Raw genomic sequence first — 18973 nt, 5'->3', positions numbered from 1 at the left:
TTTTAAAAACTTTTGTTGGAATACTCACAGAGAAAAAAAGTACGTTATTTTGATTAGCTCAGAGAAATGATGTTATTACAAAGCTAATGAGAGCTAACACTTACTGAGCGTTCACTATGTGCCAGGCTCTAGCTGGAGCACAGTCCTAGCTGGACCACAGAAGCGAAGCACAGGAGAGTCAGAAAAGCTGTCCAACACCCTGCAGCTAACCAGGATTTAAACTCGGTCATTTCGACTACAGAGCTCAGGTTCTTAACATGAGATAACATACAGCAACCCAATAAAACGCAATCACCATAAAGATACAAAGTGGAATGCTAAAGATGTGAAGATAAAAAAAATTTTTTTAACTAATGCTGATGCTAAAAAGTATTCCTCCAAGCATACTTTGATTTTATTATAAGGGCAGAGACTGCAAGCATGCAGCTTCCTGTCTTAAATTCCTAAATCCTTACCGATGCTAAATAACTTAAAACCAATTTCCATAAATTTAGCATTCGGACAGCAATATTAATTTATAATACCCCAGGATAATTTGCATAAGGGAAATACTGTTCAACTGGAGCTTAACATTATAATGGTAATGAGAGAAATTTTATTTAAAAAGTTATTTCCCTCTTGAATATAACTATGAAATATTTTAAATTAGATCAGAAGTGAGACTGTTGAGATCTGCTTTGAGCTCTAACATATCTCATAGACCATGTCCCTCAAAGCTGCTGAATCTTGTCTGAAGAGACAGATATCACATGATATTTAAAAACCAGGGACCTTCTACTCATTTCAATTCAGTTTGAAATTTTCCGGGAGTACTTTCTCTTCGGCAGAATTCCAAGCTATTCACAGTATGGGATTCAAAGTGCACATGCAAGCCTGGTAGAGAACTATTTAGTAGACAAGGAAGGCCTTTTTAATGCTTATTGTTACTATTTAAAATTCAAAACCAAAACAAGTGGCCTAACCAAAAGATTTCTAGGAACCAGGAAAGCAGGCTGAAATATAGCACAGAAAGACGCAAGTCCACTCTATACATTCATACAGTACCTGGGAGCTGAATCTGTGAACATCGTCAGAGGCACTGACTAGATCAATGGAAGACATGGAGGAAGAGCGACTATAGGGCTACCAGAGACAGACAAAGAAAAAACCAAGTCATCAGAACAAAGGCACAACAGAGCATTCAGTACCAACTTCCAAACACAAGATAAAGAAAGAGAGAACAAAGCACCATACGAAACAAGCTCAGCAGCAAGTGCTGACTTCATGCACCTATTATGTGTTATGCTCCAAACTCTTCCTAAAAAGAATGCAGTGCTTCCAATAATACAAAATAATACCAATTAACCCCAAAGAAAAAAGAGATTACTATAACTGGCTATGCTTCTGGTTAACTATTTTGTACTAGAGACACCCTATCTACTCCCACCCCTCCTTTTCCCCTTAAATAAAAAAGAAAGAACATTATGTTCAGAAGATTTCTAACTCTTTTGGAGGATGTAAATGGAAGAAAATACATAATACCAAAAATATCTCATTACTTAAATTCAAGAAAAGGGAGAAAACTTATACAAGAAGATAGTTCCATCAACAGTGAAGAGCCATACGACATATACTCTCAGTAAACTCTGACATCAGCTTACCTTTTGGACAAATCTATGAGTCCCCACAGAAGAAAAGGCATCTCCAGACGGCATGGATGTAGGCCAATGTAACCTGACCTTTTCACTCTGTGACTCAGAAAAAATATCGTGTTAACAGGGGAAGGTTTTAAAGTGTATTTTGCAGCTTGGGTAGGGATAGTATAACCTGGAACTACCAAGATTTAATTACTGAACACTTTAGTACTTGTAAATATTTGAATTATAAACTACTCTAAAGACACAAATTTTGCCAAATCCTGAGACTTACTTCATGTATCCAACTTCAATCTCTTCTTTTGGACTTACAAATACTACCTCTGACCAGGGATTAGTTCTCTGATTTTGCTCCTAGTCAGACTCTGATACCAGCAGGGTATCATTTACCATGAACCAATCTTACACTGCTGCCAAAGTAATTTTCTTATCCAAACTCTGGCCAAATTACTCCAATCATTCCGCCTCATCAGGGCCCTGCAGGGCTGTACCATTTGAACCAATGTCATTGTTTGTTTCAGTTATGTCCAAAGAACATACTATATATATCTGTCTCCTTTCTGCCTTCACCCCATCATTTCACTCCTGTTAAGATGCCACATAACCTCGTCCCTCCTCCTCAGCTTGCCTAGTTTCTTCTCATTCAATAAATATCTACTAAATATAACGTTACCAGAAACTGCACTGTGTTGTGTGTGAGCTCATCTTCTAACTATGCAGAAGATGACTGGTAAGTTCTATTCAACACTATCTGAGCACATCTGCTAAGATCCCATTTCTGAGTAACACTGTATTGTACACGTCTTTCCCTATGTTGGCAAATAATGTAAAACAAACAATGTAAACTCAAAAACGTGTCACTACAGAATACCTATGTAGTGGCTGTGCTGTTGAGAGCCCTGGGTAACGTCTACAGTGCACGCTGAGGGAAGTGACCCGGGTAATGTCTACAGTGCACGGTGAGGGAAGTGACCTGTCTAACGTCTACAGTGCACATTGAGGGAAGTGACCCGGGTAACGTCTACAGTGCACATTGAGGGAAGTGACCCGGGTAACGTCTACAGTGCACATTGAGGGAAGTGACCCGGGTAACGTCTACAGTGCACATTGAGGGAAGTGACCCGGGTAACGTCTACAGTGCACGCTGAGGGAAGTGACCCGGGTAACGTCTACAGTGCACATTGAGGGAAGTGACCCGGGTAACGTCTACAGTGCACGCTGAGGGAAGTGACCCGGGTAATGTCTACAGTGCACACTGAGGGAAGTGACCCAGGTAACGTCTACAGTGCACATTGAGGGAAGTGACCCGGGTAATGTCTACAGTGCACGGTGAGGGAAGTGACCTGTCTAACGTCTACAGTGCACGCTGAGGGAAGCGACCCGGGTAACGTCTACAGCGCACGGTGAGGGAAGCGACCCGGGTAACGTCTACAGCGCACGGTGAGGGAAGTGACCCGGGTAACGTCTACAGTGCACGGTGAGGGAAGTGACCTGTCTAACGCCTACAGTGCACGGTGAGGGAAGTGACCTGTCTAACGCCTACAGTGCACGGTGAGGGAAGTGATCTGGGCCTTCAGAACTGGTTTCATGGATTACTGAGGCTTACGACGACTACCACACTAATTACCTTTGTCATAATTATGTGCCTGGCTATTAGGCAAGGAAAATCATGGTCTGTTTAATGACTTGTTTCATAGAGAACAGACTGAAATTAAATGAGTTAAGAGCCCCAGGAATATTTCTCTTTTCTAAAAGCATACACAAAGTTTCATTGATCCTTTTCAACTCCAACTCAACCACCATACTGATATTCGTAGAGCAGCATTTTAGAGCCAGAAGGGAGGATTCCAATCATCTAGTGGAAGTCCTTGTTTCATAGATTAGAAATCAAGGCCCAGAGAACTGAACTGTTAAGTTTAGAGCTACAGAGTTAGTTGGTGGCAAAACTAAGACCAATGTTGTCTTGACCTCATAGTTCACTATTCTTCCCAAAATAATTCATCTTGGATTAAGAAAACACAGTGAAGGAAAAAAAAAACTCTAAAAAACTAAACACAATGATACTACTTCAGTTAATACTTCTGGCATCCAAAATTAGAGCTCATTTAGGAACTGAAAGTTCCCACTTATGAAATGCTGTGTAGCATTTTTGGGGTATAAAAAATGAGCAATAAGCTTTATAAACTAATGTGACATGAACTTTTTATCACTGATTTAGAAAAAAAATAAGCATGAAAAGCAAACAGTCACTACTGCAGGTGATTTAGCCTCAGGTGGACAGAGCAGTAAGAGGGCATAACAGCCAGGACTGCCTTAACAATGACAGGGAATGAACAAGCCAACTTTTCTATGGAAGTCCATTCGCAGCGTAAAACTGATACACATGACTTATTTGCAAGAAGCTTAAAGTCCTGGGAAGAGTTAACTAAGACTCATCCTTAAGTACCATCTAGTGGTAATAAATGGTAACTGCATTGTTGCAGAATTAAACACGGCAAAGGATCAAATTAATCTTGAAAGTACAGTGAAAGGATTTAAGAAATGCTTTCCTTCAATTTCCACAGAAGGAGCTGGGTATAACTGCTGTGAATTTAATGACGAAAAAATACGGAGCAAAGTTAAAAGTCAGGAAGTAAGTGAAGGTGAAGGTAGTGAAAGCAATAAAGGAGTTAATAAAAAAGGAATGGTACTAACATAGAAGAAAAGTAAGTTCTTGGTCATTTTCCTTTTGAATTCCTACGGTACCTGATGGTAGAGAGAAATTCAGAGAGACTTTTACTCAGAGTAAATACGTGCTTGATAATAACAGCATGATCATAAAGTTGGGTACTTCAAAGGGAAGAAGCAGAATGTTTCCGTTTAACTTCGTGTTAACTGCACACTTCCTTTCAGCAATCACTGGTCTTCTTTGTATTGCTTGGAAATTGATCAATGAAGGAACCATCTTATAAAGATTCTTCTGTTTCTGACTTAACATAGACACAGTCCAATTTCTAGGTCACTAGGTTCATGATTTTCAAATTCTATTTACATGAAATAACAAACATCAAGGAATGCCTAGTGTTAGGATTTTTAGTAACAGATATACCTGTTCTTCTATTTTATCTTGTCTGTCAAGAGCAGCTTCAACAGCATCAAAAAACTCTTCTTCATTAATCAGACTGTTTGGGCCTTCCTATTCAAAACACAGGGGAAAAAAAGCAGTTGATTTAAGAAAATAGAAAACACTGATAACCCCGGCATTAACTCTAAGGGAAAAGTTGAAAAGTGACTCGACAAACATTTATGAATCATTTAGTACACTAGGTAATATTTTCACAAAGATGAGTAACATATGCTCTGTGTAAAAACATGAGTGTTACAATGAATTCACTCACCCAGTACTCAAAATGAGCTGTATACTGACCAACACTGTGTTAGGGCTATCGTCACGAAGAGGGGGCTGGGGCAAATCCAGTCTGCCGTCTACTTTCATACAGCCTTTAAGCTAAGAATTCCACTTTTAAATGTTTGGGGAACATGAAAAGAATAATATTTCATGACGTGGGAATTACATGAAATTAAAATAAAGTTTTACTGGAATACAGTCATGCTCATTCACTAATGTACTGTCTATGTATGCTTTCAGGCTACAGTGGCAGAGCTGAGCACTTGTGCCTCGAGGACTTGGTGACAGAAACCAGAGAAAACTGTAGAAAGGTGAGAACAAAGTTGTGGAAGATGTACAGCCAATGAAAAGTACAGACAGGAGTTCTGAGGGGATCTTCCTAAGCAAAGACAATTATTTCATGGAGAAAAAAGTTGAGCTGATGCTTGAAAGCCTGGTGAGCTGGCAGAGTAGTGGTTCTCAGTCACCTGTAAACCGCCAGGGGAATTTGTTAAAATGCAACTTCCCAGGGCCTCATATGCAGAAATTCTTTTTCAGTAGGTCTTGGGTGGAGCCAGGGATATGTGTGTTTAATAAGTCCTCCGAGTGATTCTTATGTAAGTGGGACCTCAGCTGTATCACAAGATAAAAGTATAAAGAACAACAGCAAAATGGAAACAAATGAGGTACATGTGTATCCTGCTGTAATAAGACAAATTTAAGTGGACTTTAAGTGGGACAGAAGCTTCATACCAAAGTAAAAGTGGAGGCTAAAAAGGTAGGCTTGGGTTTAAGGTTCCCTAAATTTTTAAATACACAAAATAAGACAAATGAATGATTGCTGGTCTGTCTGGAATCTTCCCAGTTAGAGTGATAATCCTAAATCATCACTACTCCATTAAAAAGCATCTAGCGACAGATCCCACCCTTGCTACAAGCTGCGGCACACTGGAAGGGTGGGAGGAACTATGGTTAATGCTCCTGTCATGTGGCACAGGTCTATGAGATTTAATGCAGGAGTTCTTTCAGAGTTATGAGGACTCCCTCAATCCACTTCAAACAAGCCCGATTTTATATTCAACTACAACGCACTCACAGAACAGTGCACATCTCATTGAATTATCATGAAGTGACTACAACCATCTAACAACCAGCTGGATTATGAAAAAGAATAGTAACAACACTCCAGAGGCCTCTCTCCTACAGGATTCCCTTTACAAGGTCAAAACATTTCAAAGACACTCAAGCGACAGCAGTATCACTGTGGTCTTTGCTGATGTGAGAAAAACACAAATTATCCAAAATCTACTCTGAACTCAAACATATTTTCTAATGATTTTTAAACTATTGATCATAACCATATCTACACTTTTAAAAATTGTAATGCTTATTCAATCTACGCAATCATGTCTGAGTCTCAAGAGTCTACTAATTGGGAACCATAGCATTAAAACACTCTACTTTGACAAGTGAAACGGGCAAATAAGACAGGTACATTTTTCCTTAGATGGCAAAACTGAGGGAGAACTAAAGTAATTGGAATAAAAAAGGTTATTAAAAAACTTAAAAAAACCTAACTTTTATCTCACCACGCTTACCAAGGGAAAGAGCTATTTATTGCTAAGTCTATTGGCACTCCATGGTCTATCTCACTTGCCCCATTGGTGGCATTTCTTAGGATAATGACTCTCTAAAGAGTTCTCTTCCCCGGATTCCTAACTTCCCAGTTCCTCTCTCTCTAAGCACACTTCTTTGGGCTCCAGCGCAGGCTCTTCCCTCCTCTGCTTATCCCTTAAATGTGAAGTGTTCCCCAGGGTTCCACACTTGCTCTCCCCATAGCATTCTTGCTCACTTCTAAGACTTCAGCCCTCATCTGATGATTCCCACATCCACAGCCTGTTAAGTGTTAGATCTCTCTCCTAAGCGTCAGACCTTTACATCTAGTAATATATAAGACCTCCTCAGGCGAATGTTTCAACTCATATGCAACATGTCCACAACCTGTTCCTCCCCTATCTCCACACCCACCTGTCTAAGGCAGAAACCTGGGCCGTTCCTAGATGCCTCCCTTTCCCCTCATTCAGTCACCACACCCTTCAATCCCACTTTCCAGATATCTAACTTGTCCTGTCTATTCCTACTGCTCTATCCTAATTTAGGCTATTTTCAATCTTCACCTGTAATACTGAACAAGTCTCCAAGCCCCTAGTCACAACTGTCACCTTGAATCCAGTCTCCTCACTGCAGGACGCAAGAATGATGTTTTAAACTGAAAAAGTGAAAATCTCACTTGCTTGAAACCCACTGCCTGAGGATCTGTATGATTCCTGAAGACCTTTCTAGCCGGGCTTACGACTGACTCCCTCCTCTCCATCAGCTCCACTCTCCACAGATAGGCGCTCTTCCAGCTCCCTTGTGGCAAATCACTGGCTTCTGCTTCTGGCCTCCAAATGTTTACCTTCCTCTCAGCCTGCATAAGCAAACACTCTGTCCAGGCTATTTGCCTGGTTAACATCTACTCAGCCTACTTATTCTTAAGTCTATCGCTAAGATGATTCCTCTGGGAAGCCAACCCTGACTCAGCATCCTCCCAGTGTTATGAGAGCTTCATAACACTCCAATTGCCTGTTAACAAGTCTGTATTCCCATTACACACTGAGGCAGGGTGCCCAGGCAGGATCCTTGTCTGCCTTGTTCTTGGCACTATCCCCCACGCCCAGCATGGTGCCTTGTGTCACAGTAAATCTTAAGGAATGGATTTAAGTTACAATATTTCAGAAATATTTAAACTTTGTTCAATAATTAGAACACCATGAGTGTTTGATAGGAACCAAAATAAAGTCATATTTTGAACTAGTGTCTAAAATCCATGCAAGTGCAGTAGTGACACAAGAAAATACAGATGGTTCAAAACTCCAAAAGGAAGAAAAAAAACCGTAAAAACAGGCCCTAGTTAATTTAAGAATTGTATATTTAACTTGATACCACAAGAGTCGGTGAGGAAAAAAATAAAGCACCCTTAACCATTTTCCTCATTAAAAGAGAAAGAGGAAGGTGCATTGCAAATGGGTGGGAAAAGGATGGTTTATTCTATAAATGTCAGTGGAATGAAATATAGATTCCTACATTAAACTATAATTTTTTTTGCTTGAGGAAGATTCGCCCTGACCTTAACGTCTGTTGCTAATCTTCCCTTTTTTTGCTTGAGAACGACTAGCCCTGAGCTAACATCTGTGCCAGTTTTCCTCTATTTTCTTGTATGTGGGATGCTGACACAGCGTGGCTGGTGAGTGGAGCAGGTCTGCACCCGGGACCTGAATCTGCAAACCCGGGCCACCAAAGCGGAGTGCACGGAACTTTAACCACTCAGCCACAGGGCCAGGCCCAAACTATAATTTAAAAAAATCCATATGATATATTAACAGTATGTTTAGAAGAGATGATTAAAAAATTTAAAAAACAGAAAATACAGATAATTATTTGTATTTGAAGTAGAGTGTGAGAGGATTTCAATCTAAAATGGAAGCAGAGGATGGAAAACGGACAGATCTCACACACGCACCCTCAGAAGAATGGAACTTAGGAAGGGAGGAGACTGATTTCCCATAAATGCCCAATATACAGGAGACTAAAGCTTATCTGCTGACCAATGAACATACACCAAGAGTCTCTCTCCACCCTGAAGCCACTGAACTTACTGCTTGGACTGTGGCTTGTCTTCCCCGTTACTGCATCCTTGTCCATAAATATAGCTCTCCCCAACCCTCAACGGACTTGCCTATAGCTTGCTACAGCATGCATTTCCTGTACTGCAATTCCTCTGCTATTCCCAAATAAACTCAATTTCTGGTAATTTGAGCCTGCCTCAGTTTATCTCTTTACTTAGGTTAACAAGAGAATGCTTTTTTTTGGGGGGAGGGGGGTGAGGAAGATTGGCGCTGAGCTAACATCTGTTACCAGTCCTCCTCTTTTTGCTTGAGGAAGATTGTTGCTGAGATCTGTGCCCATCTTCCTCTATTTTGTATGTGGGACACCACCACAGCACAGCTTGATGAGCAGTATGTAGGTCCACGCCCTGGGAACCGAACCGGCAAACCCCAGGCCACTGAAGTGGAGTGCACGAACTTTTTTTTTTGGATCAGAAACTAGTAAACACATATACCTAGCACAAGGCTCTTCTTCCCTCCACCCTGCTCTTCTCCCCTGAAAAAGAATCTGTGTTGACAGAAGTGGAGATAAACAAGTATACAATTATACTTACGTATTGCTGATAGGAGACAAACTGGTACCATATATCGTTAAATTAAAAACATAGGCTTTTTTGTATTTTCTATAATGAATGTCTACACTATTTATAAGAGAAAAAATCTCAAAAAGTTGATAGTTCCCCTCAAAAATAAACCTAAAATAGCAAAACGATCTGCTTAGCTTCAGAATAAAAATAACAATTTTAACAGCTTATCTTTCAGTAAACTATATTTTTAAAAACCCCAGAGGATATCTAATTATATAATTTTTATATATTCTAGAATAAATGAATTGACAGTTTAATAATTTTAAAATACATATTATGGCTGAAGTCTCATGTTATAGATATCCACAGCTGGAAATTAGCTCTAACATAAAAAATATTCAGTTAGTAGCAGCTCTTTTCTTTCCCTTCTAGAAATGGCAAGAAATTTTTCTTCTATTTTCTTAAATATAATCTGTTTATAACTATTTTATCACTCTACTTCTATCTCAATGATACTCCTTGGCACTCCATTTTTAAAATGTTCATTTCAGGAATATCAACAAGGTTAAAGAGAACTACCAGATATTTATCTTACCCTTTGTTTCTTTAAAGAAATATCACAGAAAAATAAAATCTTAATATATGTATGTGTATATGGAGAGGGAGATTTTACTGATTGCCTACCAACCAAAAGGGAAAAGAAGTTGGTTTCAGACATTTTCAAACATAAAGCAAGGCAATTAGAACAGTTCAAGCCCTCCTACAGATAAGACCTTGCATTATATATCACAGACTAAAATCTTTTGTCCGTAAAGTACTCAGGCTTTTCTTCCTAAGGTGCTTTTATTAAAAAAAATTAAAAAAAAAGAAGATAATATTAAAAATTATCATTCTCACAGGGGAGATAAAAACTTGTCCTTTATTAAAGCAGAGAGAGCTGTTTTAAAGCCTATACTAAACTTTGCAGGCATTAAAAAAAATCTGTTTCAGAGTAAGTCTAGCATTTATATGTTACGAAATGTACATTTAATTAAAATAAACACTGAAGAACAAATTATGTATTTAGAATATTTAAAGGTTATGAAAGTATTGTTTACAAATTAATCACTGTTGCGATAGATATGGTCTATATGTTTCCCTTTCTAGGATCAAAATATAACTTCACACCTCATAATCTGGTCCTCCAAAGTGGGATTTTTTCTTAAGTTCTGTCACGGCATTTTTGTATGCTTCCTCTATTCTTCTTCTTTTCTCAATTTCCTATTAAAAAAAAAAGCAAGTGAAAAATTTATCATTTGAAGTGGAGATGTTCTCTCCATTTCACCAACATTTTATAATTTGGCCAAAAAAACTCTACTCTGGTGAAAAATGAGTATTATCCTGCCCAAGGCAACATTTTTCTCTGGGTGACAAATTACATACAAGCTAACGTTTAAACCACCATTGAGATCACCTCACAGTAGGTTATGCATTGAAATGAATTAAGTAACTACCAAAGTGTCTACACCTAAAACAAATAAAAAGAAGATAAATTGGCACCAGACAAATGCCTACAATATATATTCAGGTGTTTATTTCCCCTGAGTAAGAGCTATATTTATTTTGTTATAAAGAAAAAAGCAAATAACGGATGCCAGGAAGAAAATAACTCAATTAACAGGTGGAATCAATGAATGCTAAAAGATAATCCAGGAAAGATAAGCTTCTTGCACCTTCCCACTGTGGAGATTCTACTTTAACGCTCTCCTTCGACAGACAGGGCTACAGCTCTAAGAGGTGAAAAGATCCAAGGTCAAAACTGAAAACAAAGGCTGGCCCTGGCTCCAACCTCAAATTACTTCTACAACAACGGGCTGCAGTGGGTCAAGGATGACAGCGAAGTCCAGCAAGCTTGTAAAGAACCTAACGCCTGTATTCCCTCACCTCCAACACCTGAAGGTAAATTAAAGTCGATGCTGGACTCACGCAAAGCCAGCTCCTTCCAAACACCCCATATGAACTAAAGCTGGTGCAAAGCAATGAATTAGTTCACGAGAGCCAAAGAGTAACTGATTTCCTATACTGAAGACAAAATGGGACTTCGGACCCACCAGAATGGCTAAAATTAAAAAACAAAACCAAAAACCATCCACAAAAAACTGAAAATATATTTTGAAATGTCACCAAACATAAAGAACAAATGGAATTCTCACCTACTACTAGTGGGAATATAAAATGATATAACCACCTTGGAAAACTGTTTGCCAGTATTCACTAAAGCTAAGCAAGTATCCCCCGATTCAACAGTTCTACTTCTAGGTGCATATCCAAGAGAAACGAGTGCATGTGCCCACCAAAAGACATGTAGCAGATGCTCACGGAGGCTTAATTCACGATAGCCAAAATATAAAAACCTAAATGTCCATCAGCAGGAAAATCAGAGAAACAAACTGATGTCATACAACGAAAATTTATCATACAATGAATACTACGCCACAATAATACAACAATAAAAAAGAATAAACTACCACAAATGTAACAACATGAATGAATCTTACAGTCAATGTTGAGGGGAAAAAAAAAGCCAGGCACAAGAAGGTATAGCACACGATTCCATTTATATGATATTTAAGAACAGGCAAAACTAATCTATGATGATACAAGTTAGAACTGTGGTCACTTCTTGAGGTGGTGATATATTCAGCTGTCACTGGACTTTCCTTCCCAGTTATATGAATTACCTAAAAGACATATTTGTTGATAAATAGCTCTCTCTATTCAAAAACTTTCTAGTCTTCTTTATGGAGAGTGTGTATACAGACATGTATGTGTGTACACATACATATACATATATATACTGTGTCTGCATATGCCCTGTTATTGACATATATCACATACTGCATATGTGTGTATATAAACACATACATATATATACATACACATACTGTGTACACATACATGTACATATATATACTGTGTGCATATGCCCTGTTATTGACATATATCACATACTGCATATGTGTGTATATAAACACATACATATATATACATACACATACTGTGTACACATACATGTACATATATATACTGTGTGTGCATATGCCCTGTTATTGACATATATCACATACTGCATATGTGTGTATATAAACACATACACATATATATACATACACATACTGTGTACACATACATGTACATATATATACTGTGTGCACATGCCCTGTTATTGACATATATCACATACTGCATATGTGTGTATATAAACACATACATATATATACATACACATACTGTGTACACATACATATACATATATATACTGTGTGTGCATATGCCCTGTTATTGACATATATCACATACTGCATATGTGTGTATATAAACACATACATATATATACATACACATACTGTGTACACATACATGTACATATATATACTGTGTGTGCACATGCCCTGTTATTGACATATATCACATACTGCATATGTGTGTATATAAACACATACATATATATACATACACATACTGTGTACACATACAGGTACATATATATACTGTGCGTGCATACACCCTGTTATTGACATATATCACATACTGCATATGTGTGTATATAAACACATACATATATATATATACACATACTGTGTACACATACATGTACATATATATACTGTGTGTGCATACACCCTGTTATTGACATATATCACATACTGCATATGTGTGTATATAAACACATACACATATATATACATACACATACTGTGTACACATACATATACATATATATACTGTGTGTGCATACACCCTGTTATTGACATATATCACATACTGCATATGTGTGTATATAAACACATACATATATATACATACACATACTGTGTACACATACATGTACATATATATACTGTGTGTGCATATGCCCTGTTATTGACATATATCACATACTGCATATGTGTGTATATAAACACATACATATATATACATACACATACTGTGTACACATACATGTACATATATATACTGTGTGTGCATATGCCCTGTTATTGACATATATCACATACTGCATATGTGTGTATATAAACACATACATATATATATACATACACATACTGTGTACACATACATGTACATATATATACTGTGTGTGCATATGCCCTGTTATTGACATATATCACATACTGCATATGTGTGTATATAAACACATACATATATATATACATACACATACTGTGTACACATACATGTACATATATATACTGTGTGTGCACATGCCCTGTTATTGACATATATCACATACTGCATATGTGTGTATATAAACACATACATATATATATACATACACATACTGTGTACACATACATGTACATATATATACTGTGTGTGCATACGCCCTGTTATTGACATATATCACATACTGCATATGTGTGTATATAAACACATACATATATATACATACACATACTGTGTACACATACAGGTACATATATATACTGTGTGTGCACATGCCCTGTTATTGACATATATCACATACTGCATATGTGTGTATATAAACACATACATATATATACATACACATACTGTGTACACATACAGGTACATATATATACTGTGCGTGCATACACCCTGTTATTGACATATATCACATACTGCATATGTGTGTATATAAACACATACACATATATATACATACACATACTGTGTACACATACATGTACATATATATACTGTGTGTGCATACACCCTGTTATTGACATATATCACATACTGCATATGTGTGTATATAAACACATACACATATATATACATACACATACTGTGTACACATACATATACATATATATACTGTGTGTGCATATGCCCTGTTATTGACATATATCACATACTGCATATGTGTGTATATAAACACATACATATATATACATACACATACTGTGTACACATACATATACATATATATACTGTGTGTGCATATGCCCTGTTATTGACATATATCACATACTGCATATGTGTGTATATAAACACATACATATATATACATACACATACTGTGTACACATACATGTACATATATATACTGTGTGTGCATATGCCCTGTTATTGACATATATCACATACTGCATATGTGTGTATATAAACACATACATATATATATACATACACATACTGTGTACACATACATATACATATATATACTGTGTGTGCATATGCCCTGTTATTGACATATATCACATACTGCATATGTGTGTATATAAACACATACATATATATACATACACATACTGTGTACACATACATATACATATATATACTGTGTGTGCATATGCCCTGTTATTGACATATATCACATACTGCATATGTGTGTATATAAACACATACATATATATACATACACATACTGTGTACACATACATGTACATATATATACTGTGTGTGCATATGCCCTGTTATTGACATATATCACATACTGCATATGTGTGTATATAAACACATACATATATATACATACACATACTGTGTACACATACATGTACATATATATACTGTGTGTGCATATGCCCTGTTATTGACATATATCACATACTGCATATGTGTGTATATAAACACATACATATATATACATACACATACTGTGTACACATACATGTACATATATATACTGTGTGTGCACATGCCCTGTTATTGACATATATCACATACTGCATATGTGTGTATATAAACACATACATATATATACATACACATACTGTGTACACATACATATACATATATATACTGTGTGTGCATATGCCCTGTTATTGACATATATCACATACTGCATATGTGTGTATATAAACACATACATATATATACATACACATACTGTGTACACATACATGTACATATATATACTGTGTGTGCATATGCCCTGTTATTGACATATATCACATACTGCATATGTGTGTATATAAACACATACATATATATATACATACACATACTGTGTACACATACATATACATATATATACTGTGTGTGCATATGCCCTGTTATTGACATATATCACATACTGCATATGTGTGTATATAAATACATACATATATATACATACACATACTGTGTACACATACATGTACATATATATACTGTGTGTGCACATGCCCTGTTATTGACATATATCACATACTGCATATGTGTGTATATAAACACATACATATATATACATACACATACTGTGTACACATACATATACATATATATACTGTGTGTGCATACGCCCTGTTATTGACATATATCACATACTGCATATGTGTGTATATAAACACATACATATATATACATACACATACTGTGTACACATACATGTACATATATATACTGTGTGTGCATACGCCCTGTTATTGACATATATCACATACTGCATATGTGTGTATATAAACACATACATATATATATACATACACATACTGTGTACACATACATATACATATATATACTGTGTGTGCATATGCCCTGTTATTGACATATATCACATACTGCATATGTGTGTATATAAACACATACATATATATACATACACATACTGTGTACACATACATATACATATATATACTGTGTGTGCATATGCCCTGTTATTGACATATATCACATACTGCATATGTGTGTATATAAACACATACATATATATACATACACATACTGTGTACACATACATATACATATATATACTGTGTGTGCATATGCCCTGTTATTGACATATATCACATACTGCATATGTGTGTATATAAACACATACATATATATACATACACATACTGTGTACACATACATATACATATATATACTGTGTGTGCATATGCCCTGTTATTGACATATATCACATACTGCATATGTGTGTATATAAACACATACATATATATACATACACATACTGTGTACACATACATGTACATATATATACTGTGTGTGCATATGCCCTGTTATTGACATATATCACATACTGCATATGTGTGTATATAAACACATACACATATATATACATACACATACTGTGTACACATACATATACATATATATACTGTGTGCATATGCCCTGTTATTGACATATATCACATACTGCATATGTGTGTATATAAATACATACATATATATACATACACATACTGTGTACACATACATGTACATATATATACTGTGTGTGCACATGCCCTGTTATTGACATATATCACATACTGCATATGTGTGTATATAAACACATACATATATATACATACACATACTGTGTACACATACATATACATATATATACTGTGTGTGCATATGCCCTGTTATTGACATATATCACATACTGCATATGTGTGTATATAAACACATACATATATATACATACACATACTGTGTACACATACATGTACATATATATACTGTGTGTGCATATGCCCTGTTATTGACATATATCACATACTGCATATGTGTGTATATAAATACATACATATATATACATACACATACTGTGTACACATACATGTACATATATATACTGTGTGTGCACATGCCCTGTTATTGACATATATCACATACTGCATATGTGTGTATATAAACACATACATATATATACATACACATACTGTGTACACATACATATACATATATATACTGTGTGTGCATATGCCCTGTTATTGACATATATCACATACTGCATATGTGTGTATATAAACACATACATATATATACATACACATACTGTGTACACATACATGTACATATATATACTGTGTGTGCATATGCCCTGTTATTGACATATATCACATACTGCATATGTGTGTATATAAACACATACATATATATATACATACACATACTGTGTACACATACATATACATATATATACTGTGTGTGCATATGCCCTGTTATTGACATATATCACATACTGCATATGTGTGTATATAAACACATACATATATATACATACACATACTGTGTACACATACATATACATATATATACTGTGTGTGCATATGCCCTGTTATTGACATATATCACATACTGCATATGTGTGTATATAAACACATACATATATATACATACACATACTGTGTACACATACATGTACATATATATACTGTGTGTGCATATGCCCTGTTATTGACATATATCACATACTGCATATGTGTGTATATAAACACATACATATATATATACATACACATACTGTGTACACATACATATACATATATATACTGTGTGTGCATATGCCCTGTTATTGACATATATCACATACTGCATATGTGTGTATATAAATACATACATATATATACATACACATACTGTGTACACATACATGTACATATATATACTGTGTGTGCACATGCCCTGTTATTGACATATATCACATACTGCATATGTGTGTATATAAACACATACATATATATACATACACATACTGTGTACACATACATGTACATATATATACTGTGTGTGCACATGCCCTGTTATTGACATATATCACATACTGCATATGTGTGTATATAAACACATACATATATATATACATACACATTCTGTGTATGTACACACACACTAACATGATTTCATGTAAAATATAACTAGATCCTATTTGAACCTTGAGAAGAAATTATAGTGGAAAAGATGAATAAGATTTGACATCAGACCTGTAAGAGGACTACAAATACAGTAGTTTCCAGATTTCAATTAATACTGCCATCTTTTGGTGGCTGTTCTTTGATTAAATGTGGTGCATGGAGAAGCAACAAAAGCATTTTTTCACAGATCCTTTGTTTGCTCTACTCACTGCTACCCAACAAAGAAAGATAATGGATAAGGATTATCAACAACGAAGACAGTCAAAAGCCCACCTTCCCTTTCCAAATAAGAAATCTGACTGCTGAAAAGATGAAGAAGCCATGTTTTATTTTTATTTTTTTTTTTAGTGAGGAAGATTGGCCCTGAGCCAACAGTGCTGCCGATCTTCCTCTTTTTGCTTGAGGAAGAGTGTTGCTGAGCTAACGTGTGTGCCAATCTTCCTCTATTTTATATGTGGGATGCCACCATAGCATGGCTTGATGAGTAGTGTGTAGGTCCCCCTCTAGGATCCAAACCCGCAAATCCCTGGCCATGGAAGCAGAGTATGCAAACTTTAACCACTATGCCACCAGGCTGGCCCCTGTGTTTTATTTTTAATGAATATTTTTTTAGGCAGTGTGGTTGGAGTATACGACTGAAGATGATCTTTTAGTGAAGGATAAACACACTAAAGACAAGAGCTCTTAAGAGATAAAGTTTTAAATAAGCCAGTCTGGACAAGTTGAATGATTCTCTTGAACCATTAGTCTAATGGATTTAAGGAGTTGTCCTGTTTTCTCAATACATTATTTCTTGTGCACAAAGAATCTCCTAAAAATTCAATTTGATCCATATTGTATAGAGTGGAAATCTTTGCAGATATATGAATTAAACCCCAGAATAATAATAAAATGTCTGTACCTTAAACAAACATTTTCATTGCTTGTTTTAAAAGAGTACATATTGCTAATCAATATGGCTCACTCTCACCTGCACTTGACAATTCTGAACAATTCTCTTTTCTTCTAAATATAGGGACCTTCTTAAACACACAGTGCTATACAAATCCTGTAGCCACTCTGCCATTACATCAGTGATGACACTGCTTTCCTTAGTATCCCGCTCAAATTGGTAAGACCTTCAAATACTGTAAGCAGTATGACTCACTGATTAATGAGAAGATTCTGACTGATGTCTGGCCCA

General features: G+C 36.1%; 1 protein-coding gene across 2 annotated transcripts in view; it reads right to left on the bottom strand.

The window, feature by feature from the left end:
• CERT1 (ceramide transporter 1) overlaps positions 1 to 18973 on the bottom strand; it is a 115570-nt gene that overhangs the window by 20962 nt on the left and 75635 nt on the right. Inside the window, exons 8-11 of one of the 2 annotated variants that reach the window (XM_044777991.2) lie at positions 10403 to 10495; positions 4723 to 4809; positions 1641 to 1727; positions 1045 to 1122 (exon numbers count right to left, since the gene is read on the bottom strand). In XM_044777991.2, the coding sequence (XP_044633926.1) occupies positions 1045 to 1122; positions 1641 to 1727; positions 4723 to 4809; positions 10403 to 10495 (345 nt within the window). The remainder of the gene's footprint in view (positions 1 to 1044; positions 1123 to 1640; positions 1728 to 4722; positions 4810 to 10402; positions 10496 to 18973) is intronic. The other variant, XM_044777994.2, reaches the window with a different exon arrangement.

The sequence above is a fragment of the Equus asinus genome, chromosome 9 (genome assembly GCF_041296235.1).
Source record: "Equus asinus isolate D_3611 breed Donkey chromosome 9, EquAss-T2T_v2, whole genome shotgun sequence".
In the NCBI taxonomy this organism is placed as follows: domain Eukaryota; kingdom Metazoa; phylum Chordata; class Mammalia; order Perissodactyla; family Equidae; genus Equus; species Equus asinus.
The sequence above is the reverse complement of the archived record's forward strand: the minus strand, read 5'-3'. Positions and strand labels throughout refer to the sequence as shown.